The sequence below is a fragment of the Anser brachyrhynchus genome (genome assembly GCF_964034855.1).
Source record: "Anser brachyrhynchus genome assembly, chromosome: 1".
Taxonomy (NCBI): Eukaryota; Metazoa; Chordata; class Aves; order Anseriformes; family Anatidae; genus Anser; species Anser brachyrhynchus.
The window spans coordinates 176954826-176973613 of record NC_137694.1 but is presented as its reverse complement, the minus strand read 5'-3'; the positions used below and the strand labels follow the sequence as shown (position 1 = coordinate 176973613).

Below are 18788 nucleotides of genomic sequence, written 5' to 3'. Positions count from 1 at the left end.
TAAGTGCAGAGCTGGCATAGCTAGCCCTTGTACATTCCTGCCTGCAGTGCTGGGCTAGGAAGAGTTTTTTATGGTGGGATGGGGAAGAGGCCAAAATATCTTTTCATGGCTATCATATGGTAATTTTACTGCAAATTAGAGTAGGTGCCAGTCTGACTTACAGGCAAACTTTGGAAAAAAAAAAACAAAAAAAACTGGGTTTCCAAAGGTTTCTTAGCCTCTCCTTTTTCTCCTCTAATGGGAAGAAATTATTACTCAGATGGGCACTGTTTTTTTCACTGCTGCCCCAGACTGATAGGAAAGCAGATAATGAAGCACCCAGAAGCATCTCCTCTCCTTTCTTCTATGTACTTTTGTCAAGGTGCAATAGAAAATGTGTCAATTTCTAAGGCAGCTCCTCTCCCATTAGGTCTGTTGGAGTTTGTTGGGGAGAAGTGTCCCTTGCATTTGCCATCTCAGTGCATGGGGCTGGAATATGCTTTCACTTCACTATCAACTATAAATGACCGTGTTTGTACAGTCACTTTTGAGAACGATAGCAAGAAGTGTCAAGGGCCATGAGCTATGCCCAGAACACAGATAAAAGCTGTTTTTCTGCTTTGGAAGTTTTGACATTATTGGGAATTTTGGAAGCAGAGCCTATCCCTGTCTGTGACTCACAGGTTTGATTTGCCTCCAGAACAGCAAGGCAGAGGCCAAAGACCCATTGTTGGGATCTGTGGACCAGCCCGCTGTGAGGATGGAAAATTTTCAGGTAACAGAAATATTTTCTTGCTGTTATGCTGTCTTTAAGTAAAAATATATGATTGTCATTAAATTGTAAATATGAATTTAAAGCACATTTCCATAAAAGAAAATGTTAAATATTCTGTAGTGCTTATTGTAATCCTGCAATATTTCTCTAATATTTATGGTCTGGGACAACTCTGAGCTAGAATTAAATCCATAAACCCACTTGTTTTTTATTGTTTTTAAAGTGTTTTATGCTATGCCAATATTAGAAATATAATTTATTTATCCTCTGTTCAAAAAACAAGCAAGCAAGCAAACAAAACAAAACAAAACACAATGACAACATAAACAACAACAACAAACAGAGGAAAATTATAAGGATTACAGGCATAAATGTTTTAGTTATAATATCAGGAAAGGACTGCATGATCCAAGGGGTTTACAAAGTGGCAGCCCGTTCTTATTTTACTGCCAGTCATTTTGCTAATCTGAGCTACATAATTGCTTTGCCTAACTGAAAGGAACTTTTAAACAGACAAGCCAATAAAAATACTCAGATTGGAGACAGTTCTGCTTAATAACAGTAAGCATGTGCATAGAAGTATTTGTTTACCTCTGCTCATTTATGTCAAAATCAATTGTAATTAAACAGGAATCTAACCACAGAAATAGGTGGTTGTTCTCATCAAAAGTGTCATATAGCCCTAGTCTTTAGGCCATGTCAAAGAAGCCCATTTATTTCCATCCTGTAATAAATACCTACTTATAGTCCTTTCAGTTCTTTTGTAAAGGCAGTTGTCTGTCTCAAATCAAAAGGTTTTCAGGTATATTGCAGGAATTACTGAAATTATGAAACCAGAGTTATTTATATTCTCCTTTGGACATCAGATATAATTTATTGTCCATTTGTTTACACATGTTTACAGAAAATACAGACCTTCCATATCTATTTCATGGTATTAAAAGATATAAATTGTACTTTATCAGTGTAAAGCATATACTACCTCTCCCCCCCACCCCCACCCCCCAACCCCCCCACAATGCACACCCATAGTATGCTTGTCATCAGACCAGAGGAATATGCACTACAGATAATTTTATACCTTGGTTCATTACTGATTGAATTCTAAATGGAAATGTTTTTAGTAATGAACACAAATTCACAAAATTAAGGGTAAAATAAGTCTGTCTCATAGGGAATCAGTGTGAACTCCATGCGTACATTCAAAGGTTAATCCTTTTCTTTGTAATGTGAAACAAGGGCCAGAAATACCTGAATTACTGCTTATTCTGTAAAGTAATGAAGGATAGAACATTGCAAGAGTGAAGGTGAATAGCATCATCAGTGTGAAACTGCATGCTTCAAAAAGAAGATGCACTTTTTGCTATCAGTCCTCTCCTGTATTTTTCATTTGGAGCCGTTAGTCCTCGAGACGTTCCAGTGAACCATCCTTGCTTATTTTTTAGCTTCCATATTTATAGAAGGGGAAAAAAAATGAAAGTCTATTAGGAGGAGGTGTTCATGTGATAGTAGAAACTAGGTGTCAACTGCTGGTAGAGAAAAAAAGAGTAAATGGGTAAGACAAGAAGATTAAGTAGCATTTCCTGGGACAGTCAAATACAACAAAGGCTACTGTCATTTGAAAATATTCAGTATTATTTGTGCATTTATTTGGTCATATTTTTATTTATCCTCCTTTGATGAGCAGATGTTAATATAGAACTACATTTTTTTTACATTTTGTAACAAGTTCTTAGAAAAGAATGCACTTAAACAACCATTTAACAAGTCAAATTTTATAAATTGTCAAATTCTGTCTACTTTGCTTCACTTCTAACACAATTTGATAAAAACATTTACCAGTTTAGGGAGGAATATGATTATATATATATATATGCATGTGTGTGTATATGTTCAAGCTTACATGTACGGGATGTATACACATATACATATATTTAAAATCTGATTTTCACTATACACAAACATGGACATTTACTATTACATTATATAGAGTACTTTCATACAAATTACAGTGTTCTTTATGTTAAAAACATAGCACATTAAATATTTCTTAGAAGTATTTAAATGGTGATGTTGTACATGTATTGTTTACTTTCAATTCTCTTTGTAGCTTCATGTGTGTATGTGTAATTTAAATAATTGCGGTCCAATTAAACTGGAAAACAATGAATTTATGAACTCTGTTTACACTGAGTCACTGCTTTTTCTTTTCTTTTCCTTTTTTTTTTTTTAGAAAAAAAATCCTTTTTGTTACCATGATTAAAATTGTGTATAATTAAGGAATTAAGCTGTGATATCACAGTTTTAGCTATTGAAGGGAGACAGATATCGAAAGCATTGATTAATTAATTAACTTTATAGTGAAATGTATTTATCGTGAACTCAAGTACCTGCTTTTAAGTGTAATCATAATATTTGTGAGGAAAGGGTAGGAAATTAAAAGCAGTGCAATAAAAGCATCTTTTGCTTTAAACTTGCTACAGAACACAGCTGTTAAATGCCAGCTTCTCTGGTAATTTAGAATAAAATATGCAAGGTATGTCTAAGGTTACACCAAAATACACATCTTGCACTGCAATTCATATTTTTTCAACATAACTTTCTTCCTAAACCGTCTTAAATTTCTGTCCAGTAAATTTTGCTGTGTAGATGTCTGTTGTTTCCAGTTAGCTTCTTTCTTTTTATTTGTATGGCTGACAATTTAGCAGTTCTATTTTTGTGTGTGTTCTCCCTGAAGTGCATAAAACACTTCTGACTGTTTAGCCTTAAAGCTCCAGAGAATCTGGAAAACCTCTAGGCTGCTTCTGTTTATTGTACACACTTGCACTGTTAAGGGTTTATTTTCAACAAGAGGGAAACAAGTATGGAGATAAAGACCGATGGTGCACATCACTCTACCAGCACATCTTGCTGTATAGAACAGTGTTTGACCTATTTTACATATATATATGTATATATATACCTTTAAATTGATTCTATTTTCTCATAAATACTAATTTGGTCCTTGGTGATAGTTCACTTCATGTTTATAGCTTTTGCTGCTAGTACAACAGGGCCTGTTCGATTTTCTTCACTGCCTGCTAGCTGTAACAGGCAAAATTACAGGCTAATGGTGAGATGAGCAACTTATTATGCATGATAATCAATACTTGAAATCCATTTCCCGTGATGTGACACAAAAGAGTGAAGTGAAAAGACAGATTTTCAAAACTAGAATACCAAAACTCATGCAATACAGGTGGTTTTCACTTCAAGGTCATTCAGGATTTGTTTCTTCACAAAACTGCCTTCTTTTTTGGCTTCATATTTAATTCACTCACTGCTAAGATGCCCGGGGAGCAGAAATGGAAAGTTAGTCAATACTGTGAGTATGAATGCAAGTATAAAAACTGCTTTAGCAAATGCAGGAAATGGGAAGGGGAAGGAAGATATTACAGCCAATATATATGATATATATGCTGTATGGTATATATCTCTTTTACTTAAAGAGCTTTCCAGCAAAGTTTGTATTTTATTGGTGTGAATGAATAATGCAAGTACTGTATAAGTTATCCTCATACCCAGTGTATGTGTAGGCAAATGAGTTAACAAATTCAAATCTTAGAACACAACTTGGTGACAAAATTAACCTAATCAATTTTGAAAATCTCAAAGCATAGTTTTTGGCACAGTACTGAGTACCTAGCATAGTTAAAATATTTCCACTGGCTGAGAAATTCTCTGATCTTTACCTTTCATCTTAAGTTTATTCATTTCAACAAATGAATCAGTTCAGGGAAGTATTTTGTTAATAATGTACAGTCAATTTTTAGATTAAGAGAAAGGTTTAAAATAGAATATCCTATTACATAAATTATCCAGCTGTGTATTTTATACATATATATATATATTAAATGCAGATAGGAAGTTATGTAAGTTAATTTTCAGACACTATGACATAAAGCTAGTACCTGAAAGACTGAAAAAGCTTCCCTTCTTCAGATCTTCTGATGCTCTTCTAGTAAACTGTGACCTTTCAACATATTAAATATGGGAGAGCTATTTTCCTTTTTTTTTTTTTTTTAATTTTTGTCTTTTGCTAAAAAGAGACCAAATTATATGCAAAAAATGGTATAAATGATAGTTAAGTTTGCAAAAAATAAAAAATAAAAATTGTTGGCAAATAAATTACTTGCTTAAGGGAACCTTCAAAAATGCCTGCAGACTTTTATTTAGCATTGTCATGCATACCATATAAGAAGAAAGTAATTTTAGATATATGTTAGAGAAAATCCTGAATGAAGCAACTATTATTTCTCATTACTAGATAGTTACACTTCTTAAGCCAGTGGCTAAGTTTACCACAAATCCACTCTGTAGGATTAGGAGGAAAAGAAAAAATAGCAAAATCAACTTAGAGAAAGCATTTGCAAAATCTAAAATTCCCAAATTGCTATAGAAAGGGTTTGGTTTGCCTTGGCCTTGGAACACTTTTTTGTTTATTTCCATTTCTTTTTCTTTCTTTCTTTTTCTTTCTTTCTTTCTTTCTTTCTTTCTTTCTTTCTTTCTTTCTTTCTTTCTTTCTTTCTTTCTTTCTTTCTTTCTTTCTTTCTTTCTTTCCTTCTTTCTTTCCTTCTTTCTTTCCTTCTTTCTTTCCTTCTTTCTTTCCTTCTTTCTTTCCTTCTTTCCTTCTTTCCTTCTTTCCTTCTTTCCTTCTTTCCTTCTTTCCTTCCTTCCTTCCTTCCTTCCTTCTTTCTTTCTTTCTCTTTCTTTCTTTCTTTCTTTCTTTCTTTCTTTCTTTCTTTCTTTCTTTCTTTCTTTCTTTCTTTCTTTCTTTCTTTCTCTTTCTTTCTCTTTCTTTCTTTCTCTTTCTTTCTTTCTTTCTTTCTCTCTCTCTCTCTCTCTCTCTCTCTTTCTTTCTTTTCCTTCCTTCCTTCCTTCCTCCCTCCCTCCCTCTCTCCCTCTTTCCCTCCCTCCCTCCATTCTCCCCCCCTCCCCCCCTTTCTTTAGAAGTTTCACTTGGTTGCTTTACAGCTTTGAAGCTGTAGAAGCTCTGGAAAACTACATACAGAAAACCTTAGTGGTGGTGAACTAATGGTTGGAATAAGGTATATGTTGTTTTTATGTATTAAATGTATGACTATATTTTTCATTAAACAGTTTTCCCACATATGTTGTGCCTATGGGTGGGCATATATGTCCATTCCATTTTGTTCAAGTGAAGTAAAATCAGAATTTTTCCCAGTTCTGTCAGTGTGCTGTAGTCTCAAAGTTGGGGATGTATTTTACTCTTGCTTTTCATTATGATTACTCTAATTTGTATTCTACATTAGAACCAGAATATGGTTTACTTTTCCTTGGAGGTCCCCTAGAATTTTTATTTTTTAAGCCTGTGTCTTAACATTTTCTTCTTCAAAAATCACTCTGTGTCCTCCTCATCATTCTCACTTGATTTATTTATTTATTTATTAGATTTTAAACTTTTCAAGGAAGGGAGCATATATACAGAATAACACTCTTTCATAGGACTTCATCATTAATAACTAAAAAATCTGAGTAAATTATCTCTTTCTGATTTAACTGATCATTGTGACATAACACAATTTTGATTAAATTTAAGTCACATTATATTCATGTCTATTGGACTCACAGAAGAAGTGTTTCTTCTGTGTTAGGTTTTTGCAGTGCAGCTGTCCATGAATCTGGTGGTTATTTACAGACATCATAAGATTACAAGGAATTTATTTTTTAATTTAAAATTTACCCTATTTTCAGGTCAACAAGTTTGCTCAGTTTTTTTTAAGAGCTATTGTACATTTGTGTGCGCGTGTGATTCATCCTTACATATGAATACAAAATTACAGGTTTTTGTTTTTGTTTTGTTTTGTTTTGTTTTGTTGTCCAGCTGAAACTTCAGGCATTTTGTACATACTGAATTCCTCAAATCAAATTTGAAACCCATTTGTCCATTTCTGTGGCTGAAAATACTTAATAGTTAAAAATCAGAGTCAAAATTCTGATCAAAACCTAAAGATGGTAAAAGGATTAATTTTGTCAGTATTGACTGAAGAGTACTGTGAAATTAAAGGAAGAGAAGGTAACTCACATCACAGTTCTGCATTCCTGAAAAAAATAAAAATAAAAATCATTTAAAGAGCATTTCTGGAATTCTCCTGCTTCCTGAAATTAGGATAGAGTTGTGTAAAGAATTTCAGAATGGTGAAGGATGACCCAAACATATCCTCTTAGTGCAAAATAACAGACAAACTAAGTTTTTTAAAACAGAATTTTTTCTTTATGTCTTTGAACTGTAGGACAGGAACTATTAAAATTTATGTTCTAAGACTGTAGTGAACTATATATATATATTATTTAACTATATATTTTTTGAAAGAAATAAGACAATAGAAATCCTGATAACATTATCAGTTCAAATAGCATGTCATGGTTTGTCATTCTTCCAAACTGTATGAGGAAATACATTTTCAGTTATTGCACCAAAACAAAAAATGGGAAAGCTGATTACATGATCCATACTCATGCCTAATAAAATTGCAATATGCACTTTTTGGCAAGCTTATATTTAATGCATACTGATGGAAAATTTTAGTTCTCTGTTCTCAGCAGGAAAAGTAGGCTCTTTAACAAAACCTTTTTATTTCATGACTGTCACACAACATAACAATTACAAAAGAAATGGAGGTGACAAAAATGAAAAGCCAGCTTGCTGATTTTTATGAAGTGTTTGTATTTCCAGAAAGGCAGTCATTGCTCAGTTATTTGATTTGAAAAATTAATCCTGATAATGCCTTTTGAGTTCCTTAAGTACTGTTCACTATTTTCTAGGATGAGTTTTACAGAACAAAGCCTAACAGATTTCTACAGCAGATTAGTTTACAGATGAAGCTCAGTTCCACCGAGAATGATTCTCTAATGACCCCTTTTTGCTTCCATTGGGCTGTGTGAATGCTTTAATACCTAGAGAATAGCATTAAATAAATCTATTGTCTCAACTAGACAGTCTATGCAATCCTTCTGAAATATTTTACTTATAGCTTTTCTTTTTCTCCATAATTAAGAAACCAGATGTCAAGTAAATCCATCGCAAGTTGATCATAGACTCTCCTTTAATGTAAAGAAAACCACTTATAACTAGAGTTTTTCTCTTTCTTTTTTTGTTTTGCAGAGCAAGAAGAATGTGTTAACTGCACAGATGAATGCAGAGTGCTTGGTCATTCTGACAGGTGTTGGATGCCACAGTTCCCTGCAGCCAGCCAGGCTGAGAATGCAGATTATCGCACAAATCTCTTTGTACCCACAGTTGAAGCTAATGTTGAGACTGAGACTTACGAAACTGTGAATCCCACTGGGAAAAAGACTTTTTGTACATTTGGGAAAGACAAGAGAGAGCACACTATTCTCATTGCCAATGTTAAACCTTACTTAAAAGCCAAACGTGCCCTGAGTCCTCTGCTTCAGGAGGTTCCCTCAGCATCGAGCAGCCCAACCAAGACATGCATTGAGCCTTGCACCTCAACAAAAGGACCTCTGGATGGTTGTGAAGTGAAATCAGGAGCCTTGGCTGAACCAAACAGCCAATACTTGTCAACTGACAGTCAGTATCTATCGCCTAGTAAACAGTCAAAAGACACTCCCTTCATTGCATCAGATCAGATGGCTAGGGCATTTGCAGATGTGCATTCCCGAGTGAGCCGAGACTCGAGTGAGATGGACTCTGTTCTGGAGCAGTTAGACCGTTCAGCCCGGGATCTAGGCAGGGAGTCGGTGGATGCCGAGGAAGTTGTCAGAGAAATAGACAAGCTTTTGCAGGACTGTCGGGGAAGCGACCCTGTGGCCGTCAGAAAGTGAGGGGGAAAATAAGGACAGGCTGGCAGTTACGTTCCTCTTCTGCTGATTAAAAACAAAACAAACAAAAAAAAAAGAAATCATAAAATCCCCTGGTTGTAACAGGTTTACAAGAATGAAGGAAGACCAATGCTGCTTTAAGGCTTTTAGTGAACATCTGAAGTGCCCACAAGTATGTTCTTTTCACTGATCTTTCTTTTTGACAGATAACACTGGTTTCATTTTGACCAAACTTTCATTAGGACAGAGTCAAGTACACTAAGAACTATATGAATGAAGGAAAGATGGTGCCATTTTGACAGTCTGATAGGAAGGTGTGAGAAAGGTGGAATGGAAATACATCTGATACTTTGAGACTGTCCTCAATAGCTGATGCTGACTTTACTGTTTACGTATAAACCCCGAGAAAAACAGGGTTGAATATTTCTGATCTGTGGTGAATTTCCAGCAGTCACCGCAGGCTTCTACTGAAAGTCCTAAAAAGAGTTCTTGTAGTAGTCCAAGTGACACCAAACATTAACATTCATTTGTGGTAAACATTTATGTACAAAGTTATCTGCCACAAATATGAGAGAAAAAAAAAAAAAGGAACAAGAAAACAAACAAATAAAAACCCACCATTCCAAATCATTACTCAACAAAACATATCCTGATCATCAGTAAAACACTTCATATCACATTAAGGTTAAATGTAAAATGATATAGTCCATCTTGTCCTGCACACACATAAGATAATTCACTTGATAAAAAAGAAAAAAAAAAGATTTTAATATCTATTTAGCATTTTAGTGTCCAACAAACTATAAATAGTTAGTGATAAGTTTAAAAAAAGGGGGTGGGGGGAATAAATTTTGAAAAAGAAAATAGTTACCTTCCAGGGTAATACGCAAAAGAAATTAACATTATTAACATTTTTATATTCATTTGTGGACACTAAAATAGCTCAGGAAAGTGAAAATGTCTTAGACATCCACACAAATCACATGATCATTTAAATGTGCAAATGTAAGAAGATTCAGTGTGTTTACATCAAATGACATATTTTTATTGATTTATTGCAGATTCAGTGCATATGAGCCAAATTGTTGAGTGTATAAGAGCTATATTGTGTATTTTATTAAATTAATATATAGTTGTGTTGCAAAAATATTTGGGCTTATATTGTAAATGGCAAGTGTTGCCTCGGTAGCTGTCGAACTCTATGAGTTTTGTTTTTTCCTGCTTCCTTTTCCCCATGGATTGTGGGAAGCAGTGCCTCAGAGCAAAGTCTCTTGTTTAATGTATGGTCTACGAAGTACTGCAGTACATAATCTGTTCAAAATGTGTTTGAGTGAGCTGATGGAGCTAACTGAATGGCCTACAAACACATCCATCAGTCATGGTTATGTGCAAGTCCTTGTAGAAGCTTCTATTGCAAATCCATGTTTAATAACAAAAATTACACTCAAACCCACACCTGTAACCTCCTTGTTTTTTTGTTTTGTTTTGTTTTGCTTTCCCAAACACATGCAGACAGTCTGTTTAATGTAGGATATTTGATTGACTTCTTAAGAGATGACACCCTTTTCAAAGTTTTGCTAATAAGTTGAGAGAGCTGCAAAACAAGGTCAGTGCCAAAACATGTTAAGTCATGAACAGTATTTTCTCTCATTTTTTAGAGTGTGCAATTGATTACTGCAGTTCTAGTTATACATGGTTTATTCTGGGGGGGATGTTTTTAGTTTTGTTTTCATTTTTTATGAAAAATATTTGCAGAATAACTTGGAAAGAGTTTCAACTTTTCAATTATTTTTTCTAAGGGTAATTTTATTGCATTTGAAAAATTCAAAATTACCTTCAGATGGAAGTTGAAAAAAAACAACCCACGTTCAAAATAAAATAACAGACAGAACACGAAAAAGAAAAAGAAAAAATGTTTAGCTCAGGATCTGTCCCTTATATGCCTCAGATATTCTTGGACATATCGCTATGGTACATTTTTTAAATATAGTGTCTGGGTTATATTAAATTTAAGCTCTACTATACAAACACAAAGAGGTTATTTAGGTTGGCAATCTCGAATCTCACAAAGCCATACTTTTCATCAATTCAAGGAAGAACAGCAACACATTTTCATGTTGGCATTGCTGTTAAAGGGTGATTTTAATTAGCCAGTCCTACAATGAATTGTCTTTGGTTGTTGGAAACACACATTCTGAAAGTTTGCTCTTAGCTCCTGCTGTTAGAAGAAGTCTACAATTACATGTAAACAAAGGATCTTGTACATGTTTTATCAAGCTACTCTCCATGTTTTGGACAATTTATGTAACTAAAATGTGGTGTTGTCTGTGTTATATATATTTTTTTCTTTTTGGCCAGGAGACCCAAGATTGATTTTGCTTGATAGCTTGATAGCTTGAAATTCCATAGTGGAGAGGATTTCTTATCATTTGATCAGTCTTTTATACGTATTTCTGTGGTGCTCATCACTTCAGTGTCTGTGCACCAAGTCTTTAGCTCTGCCAGTGAGATCCATTATTCAGCAAAATCTAAGCCAGTATGTAAATGCAGTCAAGTGATAGAGATTTGTGTATTTTATAAATGATTTTAACACTGAGTAACCAATTGTACAATTCATTGTATATGTCTGAAGACATAAACCCACAATATTCTGAGAAAGGGCTGTGTCAATGTAAGAAAAATTTACCTTAAGGCTCTCTGTCAATAGTGATTTACTAGCTTTAGCTGTTTAACACATTATCTGTATTTAGTAGTGATTATTTATTTACCACTCTGAGGTAATTCAGAATTCATGACTCACAGCTTTACGGAAGAGTTTAGAAAATCTTGCTTTTATTTAATTTGGCTGACAACTGCCTTGTGTTGTAGATCTTTGGCATATTGCTTCCAGTTAGCATACCCCAGGTTAAAAAATCTGTTTCATAATTTAGGATTCATAATGTACCAAAAAAACAGTGAAGCTTATACATTGTGAGTTTTGCTGGTTCAGTTAAAATTAACGTGATTATGTGTGAAGGAAATACCACACACAAAGAATTAAAATGTATGGTTTTTTTCTCTTTGGTATCTATCTATCACCACTGGAGGAAGAGACAGCAATGGAAGATGGAGTTTGAGTTACTTCTCTCATTCTTATGTACATGTCTTATAAAACTGAAATAAAATGTCTGTCACATGACTATAGAGAGAATGGCTGAGCTTAGAGAAAGCAAGTAAAGTAACTAATAAAATTGTACTGTACACTGTGAATAGAGCATAAGACATTTTGTATCTTTTCTTTCTTCTTTTTTTTTTTTTTCTTTTTTCTTTATTTTTTTTTTTTAATTAATGAAAGCCAGCAACTGAGAGTTCCTTAAAAGATTGGCCAATCAAATCAGGACTCAAAATAAGACCTTATTTTTTCCCCTCTTTTTTCCTAGCAGGAACATCAGGAAAGAGATTCTTCTAAACTATGATTTGCCACCTGAGGGGATAGGCTTCGCAGTCCAAGCTACTCCCAGAAGTTAAATATTGCTCACAATGGAGCAACGTACATCAGCCAAACAAACTTTTAAGCTGTTTGTTGCTTATTGGAAGGGAAATTGCTAAGGTCAAGAAGAAGTCGGAAGCCTAGTGTATTATACACCCACCTATTATTGTTTAATTACTTTCTTTTGACATGAGGCAATGATTAGTATTGCATTAATTCAAATGGGAGTTTTGGCTATCAAGATTTGTTGATTTGAGGTGTAATTGAATGAAACCTGATTAAGGTTTTGACTTCTCTGGCCCAGTTGTGCTACAAGTTGGCATTCACATTTATCAGTCCATGTCTCCCCATATGGCTCAAAGTTGCACCAATGACTGGTGAATGATACACAAACACACAAGAAACAAACAAACAAACAAACAAAAAATCCCACACAAACAAACAAACAAAAGCAGCATACATTGTATGAATTATCTCAAACGCTATTGTTCAATGGCTGTGTTTAATGTGACATATCTGGAAAATGAGGACTATGAATAAAAAGCAATTACTAATAGTGGTGTTGCCTGCTTTTGCATTCATTAACACAGAAGAAATGTGTTAAACACTGCATGCCACAGGGAGCCTGATGGTAATTACTTTGGAAAAGCAACTTGTGGCATTGCGGCTGTTACAGCTAGTTATCAGTTTGCCAAAAAAATGACAGTTCCTGCTTCATTTATTAGAAATGTGTAACCGTTTTCTCTCAACAGGAAGGTGGTGAACAGTTTTCATCAAGCTGGGTAGGTTTATCTTTTAAGCAGCTGATGTGCTGAATCCCTACAGGCTGTTATTTGCTCACAGATATATGGAGCTGAATAAAGGATAGTTTGGTTCAGTACACTGGTGTGAGTTCACCAAAAGTATTATAAATGAGGGTAAAAGTTCTCAAAGGCTGTCAGCCCAACATGAAAGATCAAAACACTGCCTGAGTATACAAGTGGGGAAAATAATCTAAAGAATGTAAGGCTTTTTTTTTTCTTCAATTTTTTTTTATTTGTGTGTGTGTGTGTCTTTCTTAAGAGCCAGAGTAAATAATTTCATTCATGTTGCTGTAAACATGACAAAAGCTGAGAAAATATGAATGCGTCCTATGTCCTGCTGACTGAGGTTGTTATAATTTAATATCTTAATTAACCTTTTTTTTTTAAAAAAAAAAAAAAAGAGAGAGAGAGAGAAAAAAAAGGCAAAGAGAAAAGCAAAAAAAAAAAAAAAAAGATAACTTCTGTTTGAGCATCATGAATTCCTCTGAGTATGTGGCCCTTTCTCCTTGCTTCTGTGTGATGTAACAATAGCGTAGCAAATAATGTAAAACCTCTATACTGGTTTATTTATTTATTTACTAATAACTAAGTAAATAGGCATTGCTTTTGACAGCTAAATAAGATTTTTAGATTGTTCAGAATACTACAGGTATTATGAAGATATAGGTTAGTCCTGCAGGCAGAATTAACTTTTACCCACTGCATGTTTTCTGCAAGCCTCTTTGCCAGAAACAAAACCAGCCTGCATCTAATTAGCTGGCTATTCTAGGTACATAAAACCCCTATTGTTTCCTTCTCTTTTTCCTGCTACATATATTTGTCTTTCTACAGGCTGAATTCCAAAATATAGCAAGCCACTGTCTGTGCAGAGTCCTGCCAGAATGTACCTTATGCTGCTGAAGGCCTCATTGGACATGGGATGTTGCTGTCTTGCTGTCTTCAACTGTGTGTAATTCAGAGCTTGGCTGGATCCACAGTATATGTAGAACAAGTCATAAACCATCCTGGCTTTTCTTTACCCAGAATACAGAGTCATTGATTTCTCATTTGGAAAGTGGCCAGATTGTCAAATAGAGATTCTTAGATCTCCCTTAAGCCAACCACACATAACTGCTTCAGGGTTTTCACTCATGGGATAAATGCCTTGTCTTTATCCCTTATTGAGTCTAAGACATAAAAGCAACTGAAAGCTTATTTTTTCAGTTGGTAATGTTTCCCTAAAAATTGTATTTCTCCAGTAGATACAAGGGATGGCTCTCTGCTTTATGTATAACTTTATTTGTGAAAGGTCACCTTAGTATCAGTAGTGCATGCAGAAATGGATCAGGGAATTAATGAGCCACTTTAAAATTTTCTGAGATGTGTATTCCATAATGCATATGTTATGATTCAGGGAAGAGAGCACAGTATCTTGGTTTATTTATTACTGATGGTTCCCAATAATGCCTGGCTCACAAAAGCCATTAGTTCAAGTTTTGGAGAAATGTTTTTCTGTGATTTGGAGACTGATTCCTTTTTAATTATTATTGTATATGTACCTTTTCCCCTAAATATATACTGTTCAAATTGTAGGCCCTTTGTTATTCTTTAAAATGAAAATAGAGTTCTGACATAGGGATCCTTCCCTTAGGTCCTTTGGGTTAGAGATATTTTATTTGTACCAGAATTCAAAATGTCTATAAACTTTCTGCCATTTATCTTGGTAAGAAGCAAGAATGTAGACATAGCTTGAAACATAGACAATTGGACAAAAGGTTTAGATTTTGACCTGCTGAGAAATTGAATAATTAAAATTCCATCTCTTAAAATATTTTGTGTTTAGTGCCTTGACTGTTAAGTCCATGGAATTCTTATTAAAGTGCACCTACTGAACTGCTGTCAGAGAACTAGGGGATCAGCAAGTCTGTCATCCCCAACTTTTTCCAAAAACAGCATTTAAACTGCCTCTAGAAATCAGTTGATTGCTCATGCAGTTCAAAAATATATTTGCAATATGTTTGCAAAAAGAAATATTCCTTAACAAATTTGCAATTACATTTTGTATTAGCTGTAAATTTTTCATCATTTCAAGGGCAATCACATGCAGAACTCTTTTCAGTGGTTTGATTTGAAAGTGATAAAATAGAGATTATTGAGCTGGCATCAACATTAAAGTGGAAACAGCATACCTGTCTGACCATCAGAAAATGACATTTATCTTCTTCTGTTATTATTGTCTTTAGCAAAATATTCTATGCATCTGTTTTTAACCCTTTTACAACAAACATCTTCTACAATGTTACATGCTATAAGGATTTTGCAAGTATCTCTTTTATTAGGCACACTTCCTCATCTTTTTTATATCCATTTAAATATTTTACATTGCAAATTTATCTTGTATAGAGAATTCATATCTTACCATACAATTTTAAAAATATTGATATTCTGTAGATAAGAATTCCATTTATTTCTTAGAATTCTACTTGTTTTAAAATTTGATCATATTATATTTGCTAAAATATATAAAAGCCATATTTTTATTTTCCAGTTAAAACACTTTTCTTTCTATGGATAAATTCTCCATTCACTATTGTGAGTTCAATGGGAGATCCTGTTAAGAGGAATATTACTAGTAAACTAGTCAAATTTAAATCATTGTTTTAGTAATAACTAAATGTATAGCTATTTCATCTTTAGTGAAAATTATTTTGTTTTAGTATTTTTTAACTGAAAATATGAGGAAGTTAAACAGCTGATATGTATATTCCAGATAACTAATGTATTCAATATCTTCTAACTATAATATGGATCATAACTATGTATTTCGTTATCGATACATTTTTAGGAGCTGTCTTAAACCATATGACAAATTGTATTTATTCTCAATACCCATTGGCTTTCTATGCTTAAATCAATATTGGCTATAGGAATGATCATCTTATGATCATTCACCTTATGTCTCACTCTACGTGGAAAACAAAATGAATGCAAGCCATTGCTATACATTTAATAACATTTGTATAACATCAAGTGAATTTAGTAAATATAGCAGAAAATAATAAATGTGAAGCTATTTTAATAATGTTACAGTACCATTATATTATAAGAGATTTAGAAGGGAGATTAGCAACTGTTAATAAACCTTTATCTTTGACCACAACATAAGCTTCTTAAAAACATTGAGGTTTTGCCTCAGTGCAAAGTCTGCAGTAGTGGAAGGCTCCAGAATAAACACCCTGTTCAGACAGACTCTGGACTTCTTTTATGCTATTTTCTTCTGGAAGAGATTCTAAAGGCTGGTAATTATGCTTCCATAATAAATTTTGCACAACTACACTACAGTGTAAGTGAAGCAGCTTCCCAGTATACACCAACTCTGCCACTCAGTGCACCAATGCTACCGCAGCAGAATCTGATTAGTTGACTTATTTAGGGATGTAATGTGGGCAGGAAGTACATTTGTTTAGTTGACAGTGTTTTTGTACATGTCAAAAGTAAGACAAAGCACTCCACTAAAAAGAAAACACCTAACTTTTGAAAAGGTAACAGTCTTCTTAAATACTGTCCAGAAGACAAAAAAACAAAAAAAAAACAAAAACAAAAACAAACAAACAACAACAACAAAAAAAAAAAACAGGAAAGATGGCAAATATAGCCTTGTTCATGGACAGTTTTCTTCCACAGTTGTTCAATTGAGTAACACTGCTGATGACTATAAATATACCACCATTCTTTTCTAAACACACCATTTCCAGTGGACTAAAACAGGAAATAGCAATGGAAGATCTAGAAACTGAGCTAAAAAAAAATAAGCATGCTAGTAAATGTTCTCCAACAATTATTAATAATATCTATATCTGCACTGCTAAAACTTAAAACCAGTGGAACTTCAAATGTGGTGGTTGCAGGCAGAAATCAAGAAAAAAAAAAAAAAGGAAAGAGAACAAGATGGTTTGAGCAGACTTAGAGTACCTACTAGATCTTATCAATCCAGGGAAAATGGAGGGGACCCCCTATATTATTGCAACAGTGGGAGAAGTAGGAACCATTTTAGGATGTTTGAATTGAGGGCTCGTCTTCAAAAAGCCTTCCTGGAGGTTTGCCATGCTTAATGTGGGATCAAGAATGTAAAAATGAGACCGGTCTACTGCTAACCAGTAATTACTCCAGACTAAGGTTTTGTTTGTATCACCTGCTGCCTAGAAGAAATTCAAGCTTCTATGGGCAATGACAACATTCACTAGTGAGGAGCCATCAGGTGCTGCAGCCAAATCTCAAATCCCATAGCATCCTGAAAGTGCATGCCAGCTCTCCTCATTCACTTTCTTTATTTCCTTCATCCCGAGTGCTTGTAAGGCATACTAGAAAATGCTAGTCCACATTTCCAAACCTTTGAGGGTGGTCTGGAGAAAGACCAATCCTTACTCATTTCATGAGTTGGATAGCACAGAATGGATTTTTGCAGCCAGATAAAATTCAGTTAAAATTTTATTTGAAGGACCACGTTTGCTCAGTTTGTGAATTTCTTTAATTATTGTTTTTGTTTCATGTTATAAATAATCCAGAAAATCTTCAACGCTGATGAAGCTAAAAGCATACTCATTTTTAATTGCAACGTAAATATTAATCATGATCATCAATAAAGACCGAGGACTTTATTTGGCTTAACATGAACAAATACTCAACAACTATGTAAAAATGGAAGTTATTATGAGCAGTAATTAATATACCGTGTTGCCAGTTGACTCAAAGCACTTTGCTCAGCTTCCTTAGCTTTAAAGATTACGTCAAAGTGATGGTTAAATGTATACCAGATTCAGTAAAGCACATCAGCCCTAGGATTTCTCTTCTAGTGGTGAATCACATTACCATCCAAAACATGTGTTGCAGACTTGTTGGATTTTATCTGAGCTTTTGAGATGGAATTTTGCTGTATTAACAAACAAGCAAACAAACAAACAACAACAACAAAAACACACACAGTATAATTGCTGATTTACCAGCTTTGCTCAATCTAATTCAGTTCTTAATGGTCCATTTGCATAACAAAATTTGCATTTTATTTCACAGAAAATGGTATGAATCCACCTGCCTTACTTCATATAATATGTCAGAAAAGAGAAAAAAAGGTACAAGAAAAAGAGTGAAAAGTCAGTTACTTTTATTAAAACAAATAATGAGGACATAGAGTATACAGGTCTACTGTCTTTGTGGGTAAACCAAAGTGCACAAAAATAAAAATCCTGCTCTCCATCAGTTCTATTCCCTAGTTTCTGTTTTACTGGGCTTTCACAGCTCAGAAGTAACTTTCAAATGTGCTGCTATCATATGCCACCATCCTCATAAAATTTTATTCATTGTGAAGACTGTGACAGAGAATGTGCAAAGATATATGCAGACATATAGTGCCTTATCAAACTGCAACATCATTAAACCTAACTGTCTTCCTATTGACTTGGACCTAATTCAGACACTAAAGATCACAAACAAATTACAAGTTATTACACCCTGCCCACAGTGAGGTGATCAAAATAATAACAGATTAAGATTTTTTTTTTTTTTGATCAACAGTTTATACATATTTCTTTATATTTTTTGCACTTCTTTCAAAGCTCAAATCCTATGGGTGACAGCTGTCATTTTAGAGGTGACTCATTACTTTCATTTACAGAGTCCCCTAACAGATGGAAAGGTCTTTGTTTCCCAGGGAACACTGACAGGTTATGATTTCCAGAGCATTTAATCATCTTAACAAAACTTATACACATCTGTCAGTTACTCTATTCAGTGATGTTAATAATACAGCAATCTGAGAATGACAAAGAATACTTTTCTTCTCATGAAACCACAACTTTTCCATCAAGACTGGAGAAATGGGAAAAAAAGTACTTTCGAAGAGCTGTTTTCTTCCAAAGAAGTGAATATAGGGAATGGTATT

The 18788-nt window shown here is 34.1% G+C and overlaps 1 protein-coding gene across 4 annotated transcripts in view; it reads left to right on the top strand.

The window, feature by feature from the left end:
• The window catches only part of PCDH17 (protocadherin 17), an 88411-nt gene extending 76564 nt beyond the window's left edge, over positions 1 to 11847 (top strand). For 2 of the 4 annotated variants that reach the window (XM_080575713.1, XM_080575712.1), the window contains exons 4-5: positions 680 to 754; positions 7920 to 11847. In XM_080575713.1, the coding sequence (XP_080431839.1) occupies positions 680 to 754; positions 7920 to 8602 (758 nt within the window). In that variant the 3' untranslated portion in view covers positions 8603 to 11847. Of the gene's footprint in view, positions 1 to 662; positions 755 to 7919 lie in introns of all 4 variants that reach the window. The other 2 variants (XM_080575715.1, XM_080575714.1) reach the window with 2 other exon arrangements.
• The last annotated feature ends 6941 nt before the right edge of the window (positions 11848 to 18788 follow it).